Source organism: Diceros bicornis, chromosome 34 (genome assembly GCF_020826845.1).
Source record: "Diceros bicornis minor isolate mBicDic1 chromosome 34, mDicBic1.mat.cur, whole genome shotgun sequence".
Lineage (NCBI taxonomy): Eukaryota > Metazoa > Chordata > Mammalia > Perissodactyla > Rhinocerotidae > Diceros > Diceros bicornis.
In genome coordinates this window covers 19,256,988-19,280,084 of record NC_080773.1, presented here as the reverse complement: position 1 = coordinate 19,280,084, position 23,097 = coordinate 19,256,988, and the positions used below count along the sequence as shown (strand labels likewise).

The 23,097-nt window shown below is 60.7% G+C and overlaps 2 protein-coding genes and 2 pseudogenes across 3 annotated transcripts; all 4 read right to left on the bottom strand.

Annotated features, from left to right (window-relative positions):
* Window positions 1-12: 12 nt before the first annotated feature.
* On the bottom strand, window positions 13-3,459 carry LOC131396976 (DNA-directed RNA polymerase II subunit RPB1-like). The gene is made up of 5 exons (XM_058529543.1): window positions 3,386-3,459; window positions 3,318-3,349; window positions 3,156-3,232; window positions 2,529-2,676; window positions 13-1,403 (listed from the first exon to the last, which is right to left on the bottom strand). The coding sequence occupies exons 3-5, from the start codon at window positions 3,211-3,213 to the stop codon at window positions 638-640; spliced, it is 972 nt and encodes a 323-aa protein (XP_058385526.1). The 5' UTR covers window positions 3,214-3,232; window positions 3,318-3,349; window positions 3,386-3,459; the 3' UTR covers window positions 13-637.
* Window positions 3,460-7,258: 3,799 nt separating this feature from the next.
* APOE (apolipoprotein E) lies at window positions 7,259-10,005 on the bottom strand. 2 transcript variants are annotated; one of them, XM_058529542.1, is made up of 4 exons: window positions 9,944-10,005; window positions 9,124-9,189; window positions 8,415-8,616; window positions 7,259-8,091 (listed from the first exon to the last, which is right to left on the bottom strand). In XM_058529542.1, the coding sequence occupies exons 2-4, from the start codon at window positions 9,164-9,166 to the stop codon at window positions 7,386-7,388; spliced, it is 951 nt and encodes a 316-aa protein (XP_058385525.1). In that variant the 5' UTR covers window positions 9,167-9,189; window positions 9,944-10,005; the 3' UTR covers window positions 7,259-7,385. The 2 variants fall into 2 exon arrangements, with proteins under 2 accessions (XP_058385525.1, XP_058385524.1); XM_058529541.1 differs by lacking the exon at window positions 9,944-10,005 and adding an exon at window positions 9,438-9,607.
* Window positions 10,006-12,041: 2,036 nt separating this feature from the next.
* Window positions 12,042-15,003, bottom strand: LOC131397591 (mitochondrial import receptor subunit TOM40 homolog; annotated as a pseudogene).
* A 4,928-nt stretch (window positions 15,004-19,931) lies between these two features.
* Window positions 19,932-22,831, bottom strand: LOC131397589 (mitochondrial import receptor subunit TOM40 homolog; annotated as a pseudogene).
* Window positions 22,832-23,097: the final 266 nt, after the last annotated feature.

Below are 23,097 nucleotides of genomic sequence, written 5' to 3'. Positions count from 1 at the left end.
CCATCTTAAGGGGGCACAAAATCTTACAGCAGCTATATCAGCCGTTGGGTTATTGGGGAGGGGTTAGGAATGTTGACCCTCTGGTGTTACAGACTGGGAGTCACCACACCAGATCTTTCAGTCTCCATTGATGGTGCCTATCAGCACAGACTGTCTGTTCGGGGGTCATCACATTCCAAAGGAACTCAAAAGGACAAAATTACCATCTTGTCGCAGCTGGGAGGTACATGCACAAGCCGGGGTCGTAAAATCTACAGAGCAGTTAGATCTCCAGGAGGGTGTGTGTCCAGCTGGGCTAGTTAGTCAGAGGTCATTCAAAGTTACAACAGGGTTTCTTTTCTACAATATGGCTTCCCGTATGTCAACCCTGTCTTGAGCCGGAATCAAAACTTGAGATTAAGCGGTTTGGTGTCACTCTCAGGTCTCAATGCCCTCAAGGCATTTATAGAGCCCATCTCCCAAGGTTTTTGTGAGGATTCTTTTGAGATCGTGACGTTCTAAGGCCTCAGCACAGAGCAAGTAGAGAACGCTCAATAAGGTGAGACCTTGCCTCTCTTTCCTGAAGGCGCAACCCCCACTCTGTCCCGATAACCCCATCCCCACAGCAAAGAAGCACGCAGAATTCTCTCTAGGATTTTTATTGCTGGTGGGGGGTGGAGGGGATATGACACGTCACGTGGGAAGTCTTCGGCACAGAGGCTGGGGATGTGGAGAACTTCAGAGCCTCTGTCTGGGGCACAGCAGGAGAGAAGAGGGGAGGATCTTCCTTGTGTGTAGGGGTAACGGGTGCATCCTTCTCACATGTAGGGGTAACAGGTGCATCCTTCTTGTGCGTAGGGGTAACAGGTGCATGCTTCTTGTGTGTAGGGGCAACAGGTGCATGCTTCTTGTGCGTAGGGGCAACAGGTGCATCCTTCTTGTGCATAGGGGCAACAGGTGCATGCTTCTTGTGTGTAGGGGTAACAGGTGCATGCTTCTTGTGCGTAGGAGTAACAGGTGCATGCTTCTTGTGCGTAGGGGTAACAGGTGCATCCTTCTTGTGCATAGGGGTAACAGGTGCATGCTTCTTGTGCATAGGGGTAACAGGTGCATGCTTCTTGTGCGTAGGGGTAACAGGTGCATCCTTCTTGTGCATAGGGGTAACAGGTGCATGCTTCTTGTGCGTAGGGGTAACAGGTGCATCCTTCTCGTGTGTAGGAGTAACAGGTGCATCCTTCTTGTGTGTAGGGGTAACGGGTGCATCCTTCTTGTGTGGAGGGGTGACGGGTGGATCCTCCTTCTGTGTAGGGGTAACAGGTGGATCCTCCTTGGGTGGAGGGGTAAGGGGTGGATTCTCCTCGTGTCGAGAGGGAATGTGTTCTATTATATCTGGTAGTTTTCCAATCGCCTTTGATGCCGCTTTCCTGTAGGGAGAGATGGGGGAGAGGTCATTGTGTTTTGCCTCCCTCTAAATGCCCAACCTCCACCCCCAACCTGACACCTTGATCTTTCCCTTCCCCCAAGAAGATTCAGAGGAGCCCCAAGCTGGGTGGCCCCACTTCTGTGCCTGTTTCCGAGATGGACCAGAGCCCCTGGAAGTCAGAACACCTCACCCTGGCCTGGTTTCAAGGCTGCCCTCTCTAGCTCCCAAGCCTGCTCTTGCCCTGACCATCCCCTGCTGATTCAAGGGCACTTTCCAGCCTCCCTGCCTTTGCCCAGGCTGTGCCCCTGGCCTAGATGTCACCCTCTCCTTGATTATGTGCAGATCTTCCTGCCTCAGGGCCTTTGCATGCCCCCTCCACAAGGAACATTCTCTCCAAATTTCTAGTCCTGGGTGGATTTTCCTATCATTCAGATTCTGATTGAAAATGTTATCTCTTCAGAGAAGACCCAGTCTCCTTGTCTACAAAAGCCCCTCCCCGTCCTTGGTTGTTCACACCCACCCTGTTATTGTCTTCTCAGTGCTCAGCTCCCTCTGGCTCATCTCCTGGAATCCCCTCATTCATGGTCTGTTCCTCCCCGCTCTGCCTCCCCCAAGAATGTCGGCTCCCCGTGGGCTGAGACTTCATCTTGTTCGTCATGATTATTGCCCACATTGGAACAGGTCCCGGCCCTTAGCAGATGCTCCATGAATATCTGTTCAGGAATGGATGCTTTTCTCACTCCTCAGACAGAGCCACTGGGGGTGAAATGATTATGGAGCATCTGCACTGTGCCCGGCACGACGCAAGTCCTCCAGTTTCCTTCCCCCAGAACCACCCATTGTACAGATGCAGACACTGAGGCTCCTGATCAGAGAGGGAGGAGTGGGTCTTCCCCAGCCTGTGGACGCAGGTCTGTCCAAGTCCCCGGCTTGGGTCTTTCACCACCACCCAGGACCATGTCCACAGTGAGCCTGGATGGAGTCAGGGAACCTGTCCCCCGAGTCTGAGCACCCAGAGATACAGCTGTGTGACCACAGGGACCTTGTCAGCCTCTCCCAGCCTCAGTTTCCCCAATGTGTTCATCGATACACCCCTGCCCTCCCATGCCCTGGGAAGAGTCCTGACCAGGTCAATTTAGCAACATCCTTCTTGTTGATCTTGCTGATGGATTTCACGGTGTTCTTCCCCAGGCTCTTTCCAATCTTCTTCAGCACACCCGAGATGAAATCGAAGATCCCGGCTGGCTCTGGGTCAGCCTGGGCTGGAGTTGGGCCTGCCCAGCAGATGGGTAGGGGTGCAAACATTTCAGTATTGGGAGGATTTAGGATGAGATTCCAGGGACGGGAAAGGAGATCCCTGGGAATCATGGTGTTAGAATGTGGGGAGGGTAGTGGCGCACCCAGGTGGGACTCAAGCTGCTGGAATTGCCTTACTGTCACCACTAGACACCTCCCCCCATGGACCTTGCCAGGCTGTAAAAGCAAGACAGCCAATCCTGGAGGGGTGAGAGTCAGTACGTCATCAGTTGCTAGGGCTCCACCGGGCAGATTTCCCACCTACTAGACTGCCTTTTAGAGATCCTGAGACCCAGCAGGCGGGGTGGGGGGTGGGGGTGATCGGTGGACAGTAGGGGAACCAGATTACAGGAGGGGCCCCAGAGCTCTCAAGGGTCCTCTAAGCCTGGACCCCAGGCCCGTGGCCAGCTTCGCACTCCCTCATCTCAATCTCCCAGAGTCTCCTCTCCTCTTTTACCTTCGCAGACCATCCACAGAGCCACCAGCAGGACCGGGAGCGACAGGAGGAGCCTCATGGCTGGTGGGAGGGGCACTCTGGAGGCAGAGGCAAGGATGGGGGTGATCAGTGAGACCCTTCTCCCTCCCCCAGGTCCCTCCCGGCAAGTCAGCGAGCACCTACCTGGACCAGTGAGGGACAGGACAGGTGAGCACCTGCCTGGACCAATGATGGACAGAACAGGTGAGCACCTGCCTGGACCAGTGAGGGACAGGTGAGGTGAGGGAGCCTGGCTGGCCTGGGCCTTTATTAGGCTGGGGAGGGGTGGGGCAGGTTGCCTTCCCTCCCCTGGGCCTCCCCTGGGCCTGCCTCCCCGTGTCCTCTCACCTTTTCCATTTGGGCCCCTTGCTGGTGGGAGCGGGTTGGGTCCCTTTGGCCCAAAGCCTCTTGCTGTTCATCACCCGCACCTCCAAATCTCCCTGACTGTGGGGACCTCAGCCTGCTCCAGCCCCTCCCCCCAGCCTCAGTGGGCTCTCAGTCTCTCTCTGGGTGACTCAGGAATCAGTTCACACTGTACCCTCCACCCCCTTCTTCACAAGCCTCTTCAGCCTGAAAGGGAGGAAGACTAACCTCTACCCACTCTGGGTCCTTTCTGGCTGGGCTACAAATTAAATTGACATGAGACAGATTAACAGGAGAAAATCAAACAAAGCTTCATAACATGTCTACATGGGAGAGACCCAGGAAAACCTGGGTAATGACAAAATGGCAGAGGTTCTCCTCTTCAATACTATCTTCAGCTAAAGACAAAGGAGGATGTTGGGGGGTGGTCAGCTATGGGAGATTACCAGAAAAGCACAGTAACCAAGAGTAAGGCTAATATGCAGATTTAAGTCCTCGCCTTCCACACTGATAAGAGTTTCTACAGATGAGGTCATCCCCCCTTCTTCCCGGTACAGAGAGGGAGATACCTTTACAAATGGAGATTTCCCTTATAAAGGTAAATGTCCCTTACAAAGGGTAACTTCTACTTTTACTTGGTTTTCAGAGCTTTGATAAGAATGGGTTTAGCAAGGACCATCCCAGTCTATCTATACCCAGAGACATCTATGGTGATGGCCTGTCCTGGGGACAGGCCTTGTATCTTAAATTCTTTTAGGCAGTTAGTAGAGGGGGAGGTCCAAGTTTCTTTCTGAGTCTTCTGAGCCTTTATTGTCTTCGTCTCGAAATAATCCTTATACCAGAGTGGCACATCTTGGGGCAGCCTGCCCTGGACCCCATCAAGCCCAAACAACTCCCACTCCACACTCTGGCGTCACACAGTCTGCCCCCCACTCCTACTACCACCACAGCACCTCCAATCTCACTCTCAGACTTGCTCCTCAAGTCCCACAACTTGCATCTGGGAGCATGCAGCCCTCCCTGGATGCTCCCTGGGGTCTCCACAGCCCCCACTCTCCCTTTCGGGGAGGGGTCTTTTCAGCCTGTCTGTACTGCAAAACCTCAGCTGCAAGGCTCCCAGTGTGTGCCCCTCCGTCCATTCTCCCAGGTCCCCTCTTCCCTTGCTCCCCCATCTCCAAGGCTTCAGGGCCCCTGTAAACACTCCATCTGCTTTTCTTCCCCCTCTCAAGCCCCTCCAGGCACCAAACACCCTCCATTTCCCTCCCAGCACCCCATCAGCCTCCCAGGGCTGGATCCGGTGCTTCCCCCACTTCTCAGCTGCCTCTGACCGCCAGTGACCCCTGGCAGCTGCGGGTTGGGTCCCGGCACCAGACTGTAGCTTGGCTGGCCTCGTGCCCCCACAACCACGAGTCAGCCTGGAGATGAAAGCGACACACAGTCACTATCCTGGCAGGATTGCAACACCCCTCTGGCCAGCTCAGCACTTGTGGTCCCTGTCAGCCCCCAGCCGCCTTCCCTGACATCTGCTTCCCTGGTGAGCCAGCCCCCCCAGACACCCACCTGACTGTCTGCTCCTCCTGCCCCGCCCCAAAGGAAGAGAATGACAACTTGGTTTTTCCAGTCCCATCCTCATCTCAGCTATAGGGGTTTCTGTTTACCCTGGGGAAACTGAGGCACAGCCTAGACCATTCAACGGCTCAGTGAGTGGCTAAGTGGGATGCGGGCCTTTTGTCCCTCCCCTTCCTGGACTTCAGGCTGTGTCTCTGGACCCCTGCTCGGATCAGCCTCCACCCCCCAGCACCCCTGCCAGCCTGTGTTCCCCTGAGCTCCTTCCCCAGCCCCTGTTCCCCGGGTAGAGCTGACTGGGGCTGTGGTGAGTGGGGACACCGCTCTCTGCTCAGACTCTCCTCTGTGAGGATTCAGAATTCAGCTCTTCCAGGGAGACACATGGCTGGTGCCCCCTCTCTCCCTGACGCCTGGGGGAACAGGCTGAGAGGGGTGGCCCCAGCCCCAGGGCACACAGGGAACAGTGGAATGCTGAGCGGGGACCAGGCCCCTGGCCTCTGAGCCCTCTGACCCTTCCCCTCCTGACTCAGCTCTGGGTGAGTCATCTGTTGGGGGGAGCCGCCTCCACTGGGCACTCCAGGCGGGGCTGGGAAGCTCTCGTGGTGCAGAGTGTGCAGGATCCCAAGCAGGCAGAGGGACGTGGAGAAGGGCAGGCCTGGCCTGTCCCCTGTGGTGGGAACCCTGCTCCCTTCCTCTGAGAACTGAGGGCGTGGAAGAGGAGAGCCTTGGTGGCTCGCGGCTTCAACCCTTTGATAAATAAATGGCAAGCAATAGGATATATTGGAGCATATGAGGAAGCGAATTGGTGTAAAACTAATTCGGCCTGACCTTGTTTTTCCAAAAGGTCCTGTGGCCTTTGAACTTGCATTGTATATCTGCTTTAAGCATTTACCATGTCCCAAAGACAAGAACAAATGCCCTTAAGATAAGGATGCAACTTCCCCCACATTGGCATTTCCTAAGCATGAGCATTTCTCCCTAGGCTAGGATTTGATTGCTGTGCTCATCCTGTGACCACCCGACTTGAGACAGGAGACCTGGTACCTGCTGTGCCCATCAATCACTGTGCCGACAGGGCAATCTCATGACTGTTGTAAAAGGGACATTGCAATCATATGTGATACATGCTCTTTGACGGTATACAACCACTCTGTACACCCCTCTTCTTTGATGCCCTTCCTTCTTTGGGGAAGGGAGGCCCTGGACTATATGGTCCTCAAATTTGGCTCATAATAAACTCACCCCAATTTTGATTTATGGATTATTTGCATCTATACCTTGCTTCTCTGAGTGTTAACTCTCATCTTGATCTCCCAGGCCTGACCTCCATGGGGCAGTGCAGCCCCTCCCAGGGTGTCCTCTCCCTTCCCTCTGCGGCCTGGACCCAGCTCCCAGTAGCCTTGTCGGGATAGACAATAGGTTCACATCCCAGCCAGAGGAGAGAAGGAAGGAGAATGAGAACAGAGGACAGGGAAGCACAGCTCAGAGGGAAGGGACTTGCTAACCCAGCAGGAGGGAGACAGGCAGAGGGCCCAAGGACAAGAGAATGGTGGGGAAGACACACCTGGAGGAAGGAGCGAGAAGGGAAAAAGGAAACAAGCAGGGCGGGGGGCAAGAAAAACCGGAGGAGGGAGAGAGCACAGAGAGAGGTGAAAGAAGACAGAAAGCAGAAAAATGAAGCCCCTTAGGGAGAGCAGGACTGAGACAGAGGCCAGGAGGGGCAGGAGCAGAATCAGCTCAGACAACAGGGAGAACGAGAGTGGGAAAAAACCACAGTGGTTTCACCATGACGGTGGCCTCAGGTCTTTGAGTCACAACACCTCTCTGAAGCAGGTGTCAGCAGGTGAAGGTGGGCAAACCGAGGCCGGGAGAGGTTGCTTTTTTGCCCAGGGGTGGATTTGTTGTAGGACTTGTTTCCTGGAGACAGAATGGAAACAGAGGCAGAGAAGCGAGAGTGAAGAGTAATGAGCAGAGACACTGGAAAAAGGGAAGGCTCAGAACGGGGACAGAAGGAAGCAGAGACTGAGAGATGTGAGAGAAAGCAGCAGACACACATGGGCAGAGGGGACAGGAGACGGAGCTGTGTGGCCCCTGTGGGGCGGGAAAGAGAAGCCGAGGCTTGAGCCGTGAGAAATCAGACACGCACACACAGCAGCTGCCGTAAAGCTCCATGCATCTTTATTAATCCAGGGCCCACCAGGAGGACAGCCGGGGTAGGGAGGGCGCCTCCTGCAGGCTGGGGGGGGAGGCAGGGGGCGTGGCGCAGGAGCGGGGGCAGGGCGCTCACTGCTTCTCACTGGGCACAGAGGTGGGCACGGCGCCCACGGCCAACTGCACCTTCTCCACCAGCTCGGCCCACTTTTGCTGCATGTCTTGCACGAGGGGCTCGAACCAGCTCTTGAGGCGGCCCTGGAAGGCCTCGGCCTGCAGGCGCACCTGGTTGGCCTGCTCCTCCACCTTGGCCCGCACCTCCTGCACCTGCTCACGCACCTCGTCCAGGCGGTCCCCCACCGGGAAGCCCGCCTTCTCCAGCCGCCCGCGCAGCCGCTGGGCCCAGGCCTCGGCCCGCTCCTGCAGCGGCTTGCTGACCAGGGTGTGCACGGTGGCGGCCTGCTCCGCCAGCGGCCCCAGGTGCTCGCGGAGCGTGTTCACGCTGCGCGCGGCGCCCTCCCGGATCCCGGCCTGGTACACCGCCAGGCGCCGCTGCAGGTCCTCGGCGTCGCGGAGCAGTCTCTTGCGCAGCTTCCGCAGGTGGGCGCTCAGGCGCCCCCGCAGCTCCTCGGTGCTCTGGCCCACCATGGCCTGCAGCTCGCCGCGGTACTGCGCCAAGCGGCTGCGCACCTCCTCCATGTCCGCCCCCAGCCGGGCCTGGGCCGCCTGCAGCTCCTTGGACACGCGGGCCTTCGTCTCCTCGGTCACGGGGCCCAGCTGCTCCTCCAGCTCCGACTTGCACGCCTTCACCTCCTTCATGGTGTCGTCCATCAGCGCCCTGGGGGCCGAGAGGGCGGAGCGTGGGCGTGGAGAGGGAGAAAGACCCGGCGGTGGAGGGCAAGATGGGGACAGAGAGACCCCGAGAGGGAGAGACGGGAGAGGAGGAAGGGCCAAGACAGAAGCAGAGATGGGAGGGAGGAGTGTGAGCGACCAAGCTAGCGTGATGGAGGGAGGCAGAATCAGAGGGAGGGAAGGCCAGGGCCTCGAATGGAAAAAGGAAGCAAGAAATGAACAGAGACAGAAAGAAACCCAGACCCGTGGGGGCTGAGTCCAGAAGGAACTGCCCACCAGGAGGGTCAGGGGCCAGGGGGGGACACTCACGTCAGTTCCTCGGTGACCTGGCTGCTCAACAGCTGCTCCTGCACCTTCTCGGACAGCGTCTGCACCCAGCGCAGATAGTTCCAGAAGCGGCCCAAGGCCTGCTCCCAGGGCTGGCTGGCCTGCCACGTGGCCCACTCCTTCCCCAGCTGCACCTCGGGCCCCGGCTGCACCTCGGGCCCCGGCTCCACGTCGGCCCCGCATCCTGCGCAGAGCAAGTTCCCGGCGATCAGGGCTGTTTGCCCGCTCCAGGCACACAGTACCTGGTATACAGTAGGTGCTCCACAAATGCTCATGCGCTTCTCCAGCGCACGAGTGGGCAAGGAGCGGGTGGAGGGACGCCCGGCCTATTTAATCACTTGACATGCATTTATTGAGGGGATCTGTCTGTGCTTCACGTAGGGCCGTGCTGGGGTGATGGAGTATTAAAATAATCCCAGTGACACTTATCTAATGCTCATTACCTGCCTCACAACAATGCATTAGAAACTGTGATAACTCCCGTTTTAAGGATGGGGAAACTGAGGCCCAAAGAGAGGAAAATGGCGGCTCAGAGTCAGTGAATGTCAGAAGAGGCCTCAGACCTGGGCCTCCCCTCAAGGGGGCGACAGACCAGCAGAAGAGGGGACCCAGGGACGGAAGGGGGGCAAGGAGTCCACGGGAGGACGGGAGGGGGAGCGGCAGGGAGCCTGAGCATGCCCCGGCCCCATACCTGCCAGGAGCGTAACCACCAACGCAGCCCACAGAACCTTCATCTTGCCGTCTGCGATTGGTCAATCTGCGGGAGGGAGACACTGTCAATCAACAGCCAGTAGGACTCTTCCCACCCAGAGCCCCGCTGCCCCCGGTCTTCAAAGGCTTTCCCCCGCCCCAGATGGGCATCAGCTTAATCCAATCACAAACATTTACCGAGGCCCCTCCCTTGTCTATTTAGATCCCTCCTGTCTTCTCCTATCTCCCCATCCCCGGGTCCGCCTCCGCCTCCCAAATTCCATCCCCCTCTCCCAGGGTTCAAATTCCACTCACTCTGCCCCGAGTTCCCGGTGAGTCCCAACAGGGCTTTCTAAATTCCAACCTCGCATTCCTCGTTCTACCTTCACATTCTAAGCTCCAACTTCACATCAAGTGCCATCTTCCATACATTAGCTAATTTAATCCTCATTTAAAAGTGCGCCTTCAATCGACGCTCTAGCTGCCCCGCCGCCACCTCTGCGCCTACAATTAATGGAGATCTGAGGACGATGGGGGCACCCAGCAGGCGCTTAATAAATGACAGTCTCAATTTGTGGCTTTTGCTATGGCTCATCCGGGTCTTCCTACAGGCCAAGGTGCTCCCCCCACGCCACCTTCCAGCCAAGGCGGGAAGCCCCTGAGACCCACCCCTCCCGTAGCTCCGGTCCCCTTGCCTCACCCCCAGCTCCCACTTCTGTCCCGTCCCATAGGACAGTCACCTCCTCTCCCCGAAGCCCGTTCCCCACAGAAGCCCTAAGCTGGAATCTGTGCCCCCTCCCCTCCCCCGCTCTGCTTCTCACCGGTCCTGGGGAACCGTGTCCTTCGCCTCCGCTGGGGCTGAATAAAACTCAGGGATCCAGACTCGTCCAATTAAAGGGCTGCCCCCTGCCCCGCCTACTCCTCCCGAGCTAGGACCAGCTGGGCCGGCCCCCAGTCACGAGGTGGGCTGTTCCCCCCTTAGCACAGCAGGAAGGGGGAAGGAGGTGGGGCTCGCAGGCCCTGTGACCCCCCCCCAACAGTCCTCACGAAGGGAGGTGACATCTCACCCAATTCTGGGAGGCTGGGTATGGAATGGACAGGAGCTGGCAGCTGCCCAGAACCCCCATTCCCTGCCCCTCTCTTTTTCTGTGGATGAATAACATTTGAGGAGGGGGCGGGGGGCCGGAAATCCTGGAGCACAGGAAGGAAGGGGCTGGGGGCTTGGATTCCTGAGGTCTCAGAGAGCAGGGGCTGGGGGCCCAGACAGAAATGGGACAGGAGGGGTGGAGACAGTGAAAAGCATCTGCTAAAAGCAGAGGCTTTGAAAGTGCAACCTGGGTTTTAAGCCCAGCTCCCTCTTTGGCTGTGACCTTGGGCACAGGGAAGAACCTCTCAGAGCCCCTTTTTCCATTTATAAAATGAAAAGCCAGCATTTCGCCCTAAACCTAGCATTGTGGATTCCAGGAGCCCACAGACTGTGCCTTTTTCAGGGCACAAAGCATTCCTGTTGCTCAGTTAGGACTGCAGACTCTGGAACCAAATGGTCCAGGCCTGAATATGGGCTGCCAGCTGTGTGACCTTGGGCAAATGACCTAGCCTCTCTGAACATCCAGTTTCTTGGTCCACAGAACCAGGAACTAGCTACGCTTACACAGTTGTTTGCTGATGAAACAAGCTACTGGACGTGGGAAGTCCTGAGGACAGACCTGGGACACAGTGGGTTCTGTATTAGAGCTGACTGCTGTGAGTGGCCACGAAGAGCGCTCCAATGCTGTCACCTTCCCAGCAGCCCTGTTACATGAATCCCAGCTGTTTCACAGATGACAGACAGAGGTTCAGGGATGAGGTGGATGGTGAAGCCACACAGGAGGACCTGGAGGAGCTGGGATTTGTTCCTGGTCCTTCCAGGGTGTGGGAACCTCGGATTCCATGGGGTCAGGGGAGGCCAAACGCCTACTCTCAGAAAGGGAGCCTCAGTGCCAGCTGGGCCCAGGTTGTTTGCTTTGGCCTCAGAAGTTGCTGGCAGTGTGGGTGGGGGAGCTCCTCTGGGTAATGAGGGGTCATCTCTGCCCAGCCACCTCCCGCCCAGACCGTGCATGTGGGTGACAGACGGGGTTTCAGTTCCCCTGTCTGGAGGGGATCAGGGGTGTCAGCTCATCTGAGCCCTAGGTGGCAAATGCGACAGCTCCTCGTCCTCCCCTTCAGAGGCCTGAGACACGGGGACCCAGCCCCCACCCCTCTCCCCACCTCTGCCTCAGACCCCAGCAAGTCCCCAGAGGCCTGAGTCCGGGAGCCCAGGCCCTTCTCCCCCTCAGACACAGTCATTGATTCTGAAGCCTTTCCAGGTGCCTGGATTCTTCCAGAAGCTTCTGATAGCTCTGACCTTCCTATCAGAAAGAAGTCTTAAGACCCCATCATGACTTGTCTGTGTTGGAAACTGGAAGGACCTTGGAGTCCCCGCTTATCGTCCCCATCCCTGCCCTCAGAGACAGCGTCATCCCTGTGTCCACAGCTCCCAGGGACAAAGTCCTGTGCAGCCACTCTGGCCAGGTCCAGCTGGGGTCAAGGGACCGAAAGACCGCGCCCCCCTGCTGAGGGAAGGCCTGTGATGCCCCAGCAGGGCACAAGTCAGGGGCCGTGTGAGCCAGGGCTGGGATATTCCCCTGTGAGCTGGGTCCCGGCGGCGGCCAGGCTTGACCCCCTGTGGGTGGCGTCAGGCTTTTGGGCGCCGACACTGCAGCGCCCCCTACCGGCCACCGTGGGAAGATCGGCCGGACGGAATGGGCAGAGGCCAGAGACACGAGCAGGACAACCCAGGCCTCCCGTTTCGCTTTTTTATGTATATTTTTTGTTCTTGTTTCTTTTTTTTTTTTTCTGTAAAATGTCCCGGTTCTTCCATAACTTATAAACATGATTTCTACCGAGGGGCTGGGAGGGAAAGGGGGCGGGGCGGAGGACGGGGGTGGGGAAGCTCCTCTCCGCGCTGCCCCCTCGGGGCCGGGCACAGGGACCTCCGGGGGACGGCGACGCCCCGACACCTCCCTGAGGTTGTGGCCGCCTCTGCCCCTGGTGCTCAGAATCCCGCGTCCTCCCGGATTCTGGAATCCCTTCCCGGATCCCGGCCCCCTGGGCGCGCTGCCCCTGCTGCTCCGACCCTGGAGCCCCCGTGGTTCCGGACCCCCCTCAGCTGCTGGGGCGGTGGGTCCCCTCCGTTGCGCTGCCCCCGGACCCCCGAGGAGGGAGGGGAGGGCGGGGAGGGGGCTGGGTCCCCCCCCCACGAGGCAGGGGCGGGGAGGGGTCTGGAGGAGGAGGGCGTGGAAGGCGGGCAGGAGGGCTCAGCCGATGGTGAGGCCGAAGCCGCACTGGAACTTGTTCTTGCGGTGGTTCAGGAAGGCCCCGAGGGCCAGCGTCAGGGGCAGCGGGGGCAGCTTCTTCTCCAGCGTGGCGCCCACGATCCAGTTGCTGTCCACGGAGCCTGTGGGGGACGGCGGTGCTGAGAGCCGGTGCCGGCCGCCCGCCCTGTCCCCGTGGGCTGGCAACCAGGCCGCCTCAGATGCCACCAGCCAGCCTGCCGGTTCCCAGACCTCCGACAGGGTTCCCGCACCAGGTCCCTCGCCCCTGAGAGCAACGGCCTTATTCCTCTTCCTCCTCAGCTCTCAGCTCAGTGACCTCCCCCTCCAGGAAGCCCTCCACCCCCCATGGCTCCCCCAGCCCAGCTGTGTCCACACGAAGTCATCACTCTCTGGGAATGGGCCTGTCCCCTCCACTGTGCGCCCTGTGAGGACAGGGCCTGGTCACCGTGGTGTCCCTAGCACCCTCAGCACACGGCTGACCAGAGCAGGTGCTCAGAATCTGCCGAATGAGAGACTGAAATCTCCTCTGGGGCCCAGAGCCTTCCAGATGTGTGAGTGCATGGAGCCGTCCCCACACCCTGGAAAGGGGTGATCACTCATTTAACGGGAGCAGAGAAGCAGCCGACCTGGATCTCAACCCCCTGACACCAGGCTGAGCGCGGAGCCAGGGTCAGGAGGCCGCAGGGCAGGCCTCAGAGGCAGAGACCCAGGACCTCAACACCACCTCAGAGCCCTGCCCAGGCAGACTGAGGCAGCAGCCAGGGAGCCTTCACACACCCCACATTGAGAACCACTGAGGTCCCAGAAGAGACTGAAGACTGAAGACTAGAGCCAGTCAGCCCAGGGGAAGGTTCTGGATCTGGCTGTGACTGTGCAACCTCCAGCGGCCTCAGTTTCCACTAATGTGAGACGAGTGGGGCGGATGGGCTCCAAGCTGCAGTCCACTCATGACCAAGGAGAGAGAGGGCCGAGGGCAGAGAGCGGAGGGCTGCTGGCGGGGTGGGGAGCAGCATGGCGGGTGCGAAGCTCAGGCCCCGGCCCCCAGCTTCTGAAGAAGCGTCCCAGGGAGTCTGCAGGTCCCCAACAGTCCCAGCTCGCCGCTCTCACCATCTCCTATGCCTACACACCATCTAGAGCCGTGTCGTCTCTCGTGTGTCCTCCAGGAGGAGACTGAGGCCTGTACCATCTCCTCTGGCCTGCACACCCTCTAGAGCTGAGTCCCCTCTCGCCCGTCCTCCAGGAGGGAGACTGAGGCCTGTACCTTTGAAGAGCAGGTTGGCCTTGGGCAGGTCCAGCTGGTACCCGAAGGAGACACTGGTGTCCTGCATCCTTGTGCTGGCCTCAAACTCCACGCCCACCTGCAGCTGAGGGGCCCGGGCAGCAGAGTCAGCCTCCCGGCTGCGCTCCCGGGCACTCCAGCCCCCAGCCACCCCCGCCTGGATGTGCGTCCTGGAGCCGGTGTCGGATGAGCTCACCTGGTCACTGGCTTTGTGGTAGTAGGTGGCGTGCTTGCCTGCCTGGCCCAGCGTGACCGTCACCAACCAGTTGTTCACTGTGAGAGAGGGTAGGGGTGGGGCAGGTTCCCAAGGGGACTTGGGCCTCTGGGATCCCAGGTTCCCCTCCTCCCTGAGACCCCAGGCTCCAGACCCCCAGTCCCTCCTCCCTCAGACCCAGGGCTCCGACCCCAGGCCCCTCTTCCCTTGTACCCAAGAGTCTGGCCCCAGCCCCTCCTCACTGGGACACAGGATTCCGGACCCCAGCCCTGACTCTACCCTTGCGCCCCAGGTTCACATGTGTATTATTTCCCCGCTAGAGACATGACAGTGCCCTCCTCCCCGGGCCGCTGGTGGCAGACCAGCTCTCCACCCAGGGCCAGACCCCGCGTGATGCTCTGCAGCTAGTGAGCCCTGAGGATTCTGGGCCTGGCACTGTGTGTCCAGCCAGATTCCTGCTCCAAGTCGCCTTCCAGGCTCCCCGCTGCTGAAGGCTCTGGGTCTGCCCTCAGGCAGGACTCGCCATGTGGAGACTTCTGTCTAGTCCTCTGTCTCTCCAGAGGGATGGCCCTGAGGCCTCCCAGAGTGTTAGCTAACAAGTGACTGTCCCCCGCTGGGCTGAAGGCCTCGAGCCCAAGGACCAAGGCAGACAGAGACAGAGTGAGAGGACACGACCCAGTGAGAAAGAGGAAGCCCAGAGGACACCGGACAGCGGGGACACGCAGGGACAAGGAGACACAGAGGTTGGGGAGGGAGGGGGAGAACGAGGGCACTGGGACAGGGCTGAGCATGGGGCATGGAGACGCTTCCCAGAGAAAGAAAAGCAGAGGCACAGGCCCAGCTGGCCCCAGGGAGCAGGGCAGGAGTGAGGGGACAGTACTGGGGGTCTCACGTTTGCGGGATCGCCTGGGTGAGGGCTGCCAGTGGGACCAGGGAGGCCAAGGGGTCCCGGATCGGCCCAGGTGGGGTCCTCTGGGTGGCTGGGGTCAGGGCCTGAGCTGGCCCCTGTGGGCTCGCGTGGGCCGCTGTGCCCATCTCTTCTCCCAACGAGGAGATGGTGCAATTCTACCCGTCTAGCCAGCTGTTAAACCCTGACCAGCACAGCTCTGGCCGGGCTTCTCCACTCATTTAATTGAGGGGGAAACTGAGGCCCAGAGAGGGAAAAGGAACTGTCTAGAGGAACAGAGAGCTCTGGCAGCTATTGGGACTCAGGCCAGGAGACCCCTAATAATCTCTCTGACCATCCCTCTCCCTCCTGGGCCTGCCGCACCCCTGCCCCCCGCCCACCCTCCCCTCTGCTCCCCTGCCCCAGTCGCATGCTCTCCAAGCACCTTCCCAGACAGCCACAGAGGAACCTGGTTACAGCAACAGCTGACCCTGTTCCCCCTGCTCACGACCATCCATGGCTCCCCAGTGCCCAGGAGACCCGGTTCCTCACACACGGCTGGGAGGCCCTGGGGGCTGGGTCACAGCTTCCAATAGATCCACTTCCTCCTCCCAGAGCACAGCCAGCCCCGCCCCCTCCAGGCTGCAGGAGCCCAGAGCTCGCTCGCTCTCTGCCATCAGCCCCCTGCACACAGTCCCTTCTGCCCCGTGGACCCTTCCCTCTGCTCAGTCTGCCCGACTCAATATTTGCCCCTGATATTAACTGGATTTGGATCCTTCTCTCCAGCACGACCCTGACTGGGGCCACCACCACCACGTGACACTGCAGTCCCCCCATCCACTCCCTCGCCCTGGTCCCCCTGCAGGTGGCGAGCAGACAGAGCAGCCCCTGGGAGTCTGTGAGGACCCCAGACGGAGCATGGTCCCTGCTGCTTGCGTCTCTACAGATCCCCACGTGTGTATCCTGAGGAATCTGGCTTGTTCCCACATGCACCCCATCCTCTCTGCTCCCCGAGCACATTCCCGGGGCCTCAGGCCCAGGTGCTCATCCTCCAGAGCTGCACAGCTCGCTGCCCAGACTGCCCTCATACAGGCCTTTTTGGGAACATCTCCTCGTTCCTGCAACTCGAGCTCCCTAACCTCTATTGTTCCCTCCTGCTCACATCCAGACCCAGTTCCCCGTGGCCCGTGAGCTCCCGAGGCTGGGCTGGGTCAGGACCAGCAGTTCTCCACCAGGGGCCACTCTGCAGGGTCTGGAGGGGCCATGAAGAACCTGGTGAGTTCAAAACCCCGAGAGAAGGAGAGACAGTGGGTCAGAGGTCTGTGAGGGCAGAAAGGAGGACTCCAGCAGGGAGAGAGCAGAGATAAAGATGGGGTGAGAGGACAGAGGGAGGTGGGGCAGCCACCCCCTGGCCTCTCCTGCTCTGCTGGGCCCATCAGGATTCCTTGGGGACGTCGCCAAGGGCAGGAAGGGCAGCCACCCAGGGGGGAGCTCAGGTGGGGCTGCACCCGAGGGGGGCCGTTCTTGCCCCAGGCAGACAGGACGTCCCCCCTCCACACCTGGGGCTCCAGGGCCTCTGGGCCATCCCTCGGGCGGTGCCCTCTCCACCTTCCCGCGGACCAGACCCCGACCCCCATTGAGAGAAGCGTCCCTGTGACTCCAGAAGGGACAGGCCCCCCTGTATGAGCTCTCCTGGCCTGACCCTTCCTGGGGGGGTCCCTCACCAAAGGAGTGACGTCACTGTGTGATGATCTGTTTAAGGCCAATGTCCCCACTGGCCTGGGAGCCCCGGGAGGGAGGAAGGGGCCGTCTGGGTCTCTCTGGGTCCCAGCACCGCCTGCCCAGGGCCGGGCACCCACCAGGTGCTCGGAAGGAAGCAGAGGCCCCAGAGAAGGAGAGAGAGGACCAGGGAGAAGCCGGGCTCTCGAGTTAGGCCGAGATGCAATTCCAGCTCCTGTGCCTCCTGCCCTGGGATCCCCGGGGACTCATGTCGCCCCGGGCCTTGTCCCCTCATCTGTGAGATGGGGCCACGAACACACCGACCCACCCCGCCCACTGTGGGGGCCACGGGATCCAACACGCAGGGACCCTCACTGTGCATCTGGCCTGCGCTGAGGGCCGGGGATGGGCTCTGCCACTGCGTCCTTCACCGAGGGGGCTCGCTGCCCTTCTGCCATGTGACAGATGAGGGAAGCGAGGCTCAGAGGGGTGGGGCCACCAGAGGTCTGAGTCCAACATCTGTGCTAGTTCCTGTGTGCCAGCACCACCCTGGCCCAGTAGCCCTGATTTGATTAGTGTCTGAGGGGAGAAGACACACCCGTAAGAACTGGGGGACAGAAGTGGCACTGGTGGCCTTGGGCTCCAGGGAAGGGGGAGCTGGAGGCCAGTGTTGGGGAGCACAGAAGGACGATGTCCGTGTTTGCAGGGGTGCGCGGTACCCTAGAGAAGAGCACGGACCCCGAAGTCCAACCCGCTGTGTGTCCTTGGAGAAGCGCTTCCCCTCTCTGGGCCTCGATGATGGGGCAATGGCAGCAGCTGGCACACAGGGCTGTCGAGAGGATTCCACCAGCCGTTCTCCTCACGGCTCCGTCCCCAGGGCCTAGAATGACTGAATGAGGGACAGGACACATGTAACATGCTCGGGGCCTGAGAAAGGGCAAGACGTCAGAAATGGGCCCTGCCATCACCCCCGCTCATTCCTCTGTTCCAGGCACAGTTCCAGGTCAGGGCACTCAGTGGGGACTAAGACAGGCAAGTTCCTGCCCTGAGAGAGCTGACATCCTGTGTGGGAGACAGGCGGTTCCAGCGAGACCACTTCAGAGGGAAGAGCGACAAAGACCAGCGACAGGGTGAGGACACAGCACAGACACGAGTGACACTGTGGTCCTGGCAGGCCTCTTAGTGAGGGGGACGTGTGTGCCCGGACTCCCCCACTCAGCCACAGCAGGAGCAGAGAGAAGAATTCCAGGCAGGAGGGACAGCATGTGCAAAGGTCCTGGGGAAGGAAGACGCAGTGGCTCCAGGAAGTGTCAGAAAAGCCCCCCTGGGGCCCCACAGCAATAAGTGTGTGAGCAGAGGGATGATGCTGTCAGAGCTCAGCAGGGGACAGAACAGGCCTCTCCCTGCCCTGAGGCCCCTCATTCTGTGGGGCCCCACAGTGCAGCCTCGCCTCGGAGGCCTCTTGTGTCCTGGATTTGATGACCCTTTGTGGCCCTTCCCTCCCTCCTCACCTGTCCAGCTGCTCCCTTCTCCCTGCCATGGTCACCCCTTCTCTCCCTAAGGAAGCTCAGAGGTGAGGCCTCAACCGAGAAGCTCCCTCGCCTGCGGCAGGCAGAGGCCCGGGCTCTCCCCGACCCTCCGGGGATGCTGGCTTCCCGCCCTCACAGCCTCGTCCCTCCATCCTCCCCGCCCAGGAGCCGGCTCTCCCCACAGAGCAAATGGCAGCGCAGACAGACTCCGATGCAGGAATCAGCAACTCCATCCTTCCTGTCGTTCAGGCCCAAACCACGGGGCCATCCTGACGCCTCTCTGACGCCTCATCCTGACGTCCCCTCCATCAGCACGTCCACCGGCTCCACTTCCAAAGTCCATCCAGCCCCACACCTGTCCCCCTCTCCCCTGCCCTGGGGGAACCCCCTGTAGTCTGTCCTCCTCATGTCAGCACCAGGCGCCTCAGACCCCGTCCCTCTCATGCTCAGACCTCGGGCGGCCCTGAGTCCTTCAGGGTCAAGGCTAAAGTACAGCCCCACGCCTGTCCTTGGAGGGGCCCAGTGCCAGCTGGGCCCAGGCTGCTTGCTTTGGCCTCAGAAGTTGCTGGCAGGGTAGGTGGGGGAGCTCCTCTGGGTAATGAGGGGTCATCTCTGCCCAGCCACCTCTCGCCCAGACCGTGCGTGTGGGTGACAGACGGGGTTTCAGTTCCCCTGTCTGGAGGGGATCAGGGGTGTCAGCTCATCTGAGCCCTAGGTGGCAAATGCGACAGCTCCTCAACCTCCCCTTCAGAGGCCTGAGACACGGGGACCCAGTCCCATCCCCTGAACTGAGTCAGACCCCAGCCCGTCCCGAGGCCCAGGAGTCCTGGAGCCCTGGCCCCTCTCCCTCGGACACAGTCATTGATTCTGAAGCCTTTCCAGGTGCCTGAATTCTTCCAGAAGCTTCTGATAGCTCTGACATTCCTATCAGAAAGAAGTCCTACGACGCCATCATGCCCTGTCCCTTTTGGACCCTGGAAAGACCTTGGGGTCCCAGTTCATTGTCCCCACCCCTGCCCTCAGAGACAGCGTCATCCCTGTGTCCACAGCTCCCAGGGACAAAGTCCTGTGCAGCCACTCTAGCCAGGTCCAGCTGGGGTCAAGGGACCCAAAGGGCGCGCCCCCCCTGCTGAGGGAAGGCCTGTGATGCCCCAGCAGGGCACAAGTCAGGGGCCGTGTGAGCCAGGGCTGGGATATTCCCCTGTGAGCTGGGTCCCGGCGGCGGCCAGGCTGGACCCCCTGTGGGTGGCGTCAGGCTTCTGGGCGCCGACACTGCAGCGCCCCCTACCGGCCACCGTGGGAAGGTCGGGCCGGACGGGATGGGCAGAGGCCAGAGACACGAGCAGGACAACCCAGGCCTCCCGTTTCGCTTTTTTATGTATATTTTTTGTTCTTCTTTTTTTTTTCTGTAAAATGTCCCGGTTCTTCCATAACTTATAAACATGATTTCTACCGAGGGGCTGAGAGGGGAAGGGGGCGGGGCGGAGGACGGGGGTGGGGAAACTCCTCTCGGCGCTGCCCCCTCGGGGCCGGGCCCAGGGACCTCCGGGGGACGGCGACGCCCCGACACCTCCCTGAGGTTGTGGCCGCCTCTGCCCCTGGTGCTCAGAATCCCGCGTCCTCCCGGATTCTGGAATCCCTTCCCGGACCCCGGCCCCCTGGGGCGCGCTGCCCCTGCTGCTCCGACCCTGGAGCCCCCGTGGTTCCGGACCCCCCTCAGCTGCTGGGGCGGTGGGTCCCCTCCGTTGCGCTGCCCCCGGACCCCCGAGGAGGGAGGGGAGGGCGGGGAGGGGGCTGGGTCTCCCCCCTCCCCACGAGACAGGAGCGGGGAGGGGTCTGGAGGAGGAGGGCGTGGAAGGCGGGCAGGAGGGCTCAGCCGATGGTGAGGCCGAAGCCGCACTGGAACTTGTTCTTGCGGTGGTTCAGGAAGGCCCCGAGGGCCAGCGTCAGGGGCAGCGGGGGCAGCTTCTTCTCCAGCGTGGCGCCCACGATCCAGTTGCTGTCCACGGAGCCTGTGGGGGACGGCGGTGCTGAGAGCCGGTGCCGGCCGCCGGCCCTGTCCTCGTGGGGTGGCAACCAGGCCGCCTCAGATGCCACCAGCCAGCCTGCCGGTTCCCAGACCTCCGACCACACCATCCCCGCACCAGGTCCCTCGCCCCTGAGAGCAACGGCCTTATTCCTCTTCCTCCTCAGCTCTCAGCTCAGTGACCTCCCCCTCCAGGAAGCCCTCCACCCCCCATGGCTCCCCCAGCCCAGCTGTGTCCACACAAGGTCATCACTCTCTGGGAATGGGCCTGTCCCCTCCACTGTGCGCCCTGTGAGGACAGGGCCTGGTCACCGTGGTGTCCCCAGCACCCTCAGCACACGGCTGACCAGAGCAGGTGCTCAGAATCTGCCGAATGAGAGACTGAAATCTCCTCTGGGGCCCAGAACCTTCCAGATGTGTGAGTGCATGGAGCCGTCCTCCCACCCTTGGAAAGAAGTGATCACTCACTTAACGGGAGCAGAGAAGCAGCCGACCTGGATCCCATCCCCCTCTGACACCAGGCTGAGCGCAGAGCCAGGGTCCGGAGGCCACAGGGCGGACCTCAGAGGCAGAGACCCAGGACCTCAACACCACCTCAGAGCCCTGCCCAGGCAGACTGAGGCAGCAGCCAGGGAGCCTTCACACACCCCACATTGAGAACCACTGAGGTCCCAGAAGAGACTGAAGACTGAAGACTAGAGCCAGTCAGCCCAGGGGGAGGTTCTGGATCTGGCCGTGACTGTGCAACCTCCAGGCGCCTCCGTTTCCACTAATGTGAGACGAGTAGGGCGGATGGGCTCCAAGCTGCAGTCCACTCACGACAAAGGAGAGGGAGGGCCAAGGGCAGAGAGCGGGGAGAGGGGCTGCTGGCAGGGTGGGGAGGGGCGTGGCGGGTGTGAAGCTCGGGGCCCTGGCTCCCACCTTCTGAAAAAGCATCCCGGAGAGTCAGCAGACCCCTAACAGTCCCAGCTCGCCGCTCTCACCATCTCCTATGCCTACACACCCTCTAGAGCTGAGTCGTCTCTTGCCTGTCCCCAGGAGGAGACTGAGGCCTGTACCATCTCCTCTGGCCTGCACACCCTCTAGAGCTGAGTCCCCTCTCGCCCGTCCTCCGGGAGGGAGACTGAGGCCTGTACCATCTCCTCTGGCCTGCACACCCTCTAGAGCCGAGTCCCCTCTCGCCCGTCCCCAGGAGGAGACTGAGGCCTGTACCATCTCCTCTGGCCTGCACACCCTCTAGAGCTGAGTCCCCTCTCGCCCGTCCTCCGGGAGGGAGACTGAGGCCTGTACCTTTGAAGAGCAGGTTAGCCTTGGGCAGGTCCAGCTGGTACCCGAAGGAGACACTGGTGTCCTGCATCCTTGTGCTGGCCTCAAATTCCACGCCCACCTGAAGCTGAGGGGCCAGGGCAGCAGAGTCAGGTTCCCGGCTGGGCCCCCCGGCACTCCAGCCCCCGGCCACCCCCGCCCGGACGTGGATCCTTGAGCCGGTGCCAGACGAGCTCACCTGGTCACTGGCTTTGTGGTAGTAGGTGGTGTGCAAGCCTGCCTGGCCCAGTGTGATTGTCGCCACCAAGTTGTTCACTGTGTGATGGTGGGGGTGGGGCAGGTTCCCAAGGGGACTTGGGCCTCTGGGATCCCAGGCTCTCCTCCTGCCTCAGACCCCGGGGTCCAGGCCCCCAGCCCCTCCTCCCTAGGACCCAGGAGTCCAGGCCCCCACCCCCTCCTCCCTCAGACCCAGGAGTCCCTGCCCCCACCCCCTCCTCCCTCAGACCCCGAGGTCCAGACTCACAGCCCCTCCTCCCTCAGACCCAGGGGTCCAGGCCCCCAGCCCCTCCTCCCTCAGACCCCGGGGTCCAGGCCCCAGCCCCTCCTTCCTCAGAACCAAGAGTCTGGCCCCAGCCCCTCCTCCCTGGGACACAGGATTCCGGACCCCAGCCCTGACTCTACCCTTGCGCCCCAGGTTCACATGTGTATTATTTCCCCGCTAGAGACATGACAGTGCCCTCCTCCCCGGGCCGCTGGTGGCAGACCAGCTCTCCACCCAGGGCCAGACCCCGCGTGATGCTCTGCAGCTAGTGAGCCCTGAGGATTCTGGGCCTGGCACTGTCTGTCCAGCCAGATTCCTGCTCCAAGTCGCCTTCCAGGCTCCCCGCTGCTGAAGGCTCTGGGTCTGCCCTCAGGCAGGACTCGCCATGTGGAGACTTCTGTCTAGTCCTCTGTCTCTCCAGAGGGATGGCCCTGAGGCCTCCCAGAGTGTTAGCTAACAAGTGACTGTCCCCCGCTGGGCTGAAGGCCTCGAGCCCAAGGACCAAGGCAGACAGAGACAGAGTGAGAGGACACGACCCAGTGAGAAAGAGGAAGCCCAGAGGACACCGGACAGCGGGGACACGCAGGGACAAGGAGACACAGAGGTTGGGGAGGGAGGGGGAGAACGAGGGCACTGGGACAGGGCTGAGCATGGGGCATGGAGACGCTTCCCAGAGAAAGAAAAGCAGAGGCACAGGCCCAGCTGGCCCCAGGGAGCAGGGCAGGAGTGAGGGGACAGTACTGGGGGTCTCACGTTTGCGGGATCGCCTGGGTGAGGGCTGCCAGTGGGACCAGGGAGGCCAAGGGGTCCCGGATCGGCCCAGGTGGGGTCCTCTGGGTGGCTGGGGTCAGGGCCTGAGCTGGCCCCTGTGGGCTCGCGTGGGCCGCTGTGCCCATCTCTTCTCCCAACGAGGAGATGGTGCAATTCTACCCGTCTAGCCAGCTGTTAAACCCTGACCAGCACAGCTCTGGCCGGGCTTCTCCACTCATTTAATTGAGGGGGAAACTGAGGCCCAGAGAGGGAAAAGGAACTGTCTAGAGGAACAGAGAGCTCTGGCAGCTATTGGGACTCAGGCCAGGAGACCCCTAATAATCTCTCTGACCATCCCTCTCCCTCCTGGGCCTGCCGCACCCCTGCCCCCCGCCCACCCTCCCCTCTGCTC

Excerpts from the sequence above, each read along its gene's own strand:
- LOC131396976 (XM_058529543.1), bottom strand. The coding sequence starts at position 3,213 with ATGAGGCTCCTCCTGTCGCTCCCGGTCCTGCTGGTGGCTCTGTGGATG. Across the intron at positions 2,677-3,155 it reads TCTGTGGATGGTCTGCGAAG|GCCCAACTCCAGCCCAGGCT; the intron begins GTAAAAGAGGAG and ends TCTGCTGGGCAG. Across the intron at positions 1,404-2,528 it reads GATGTTGCTAAATTGACCTG|GAAAGCGGCATCAAAGGCGA; the intron begins GTCAGGACTCTT and ends CTCTCCCTACAG.
- APOE (XM_058529542.1), bottom strand. The coding sequence starts at position 9,166 with ATGAAGGTTCTGTGGGCTGCGTTGGTGGTTACGCTCCTGGCAG. Across the intron at positions 8,617-9,123 it reads GGTGGTTACGCTCCTGGCAG|GATGCGGGGCCGACGTGGAG; the intron begins GTATGGGGCCGG and ends TGCTCTGCGCAG. Across the intron at positions 8,092-8,414 it reads CAGGTCACCGAGGAACTGAC|GGCGCTGATGGACGACACCA; the intron begins GTGAGTGTCCCC and ends CTCGGCCCCCAG.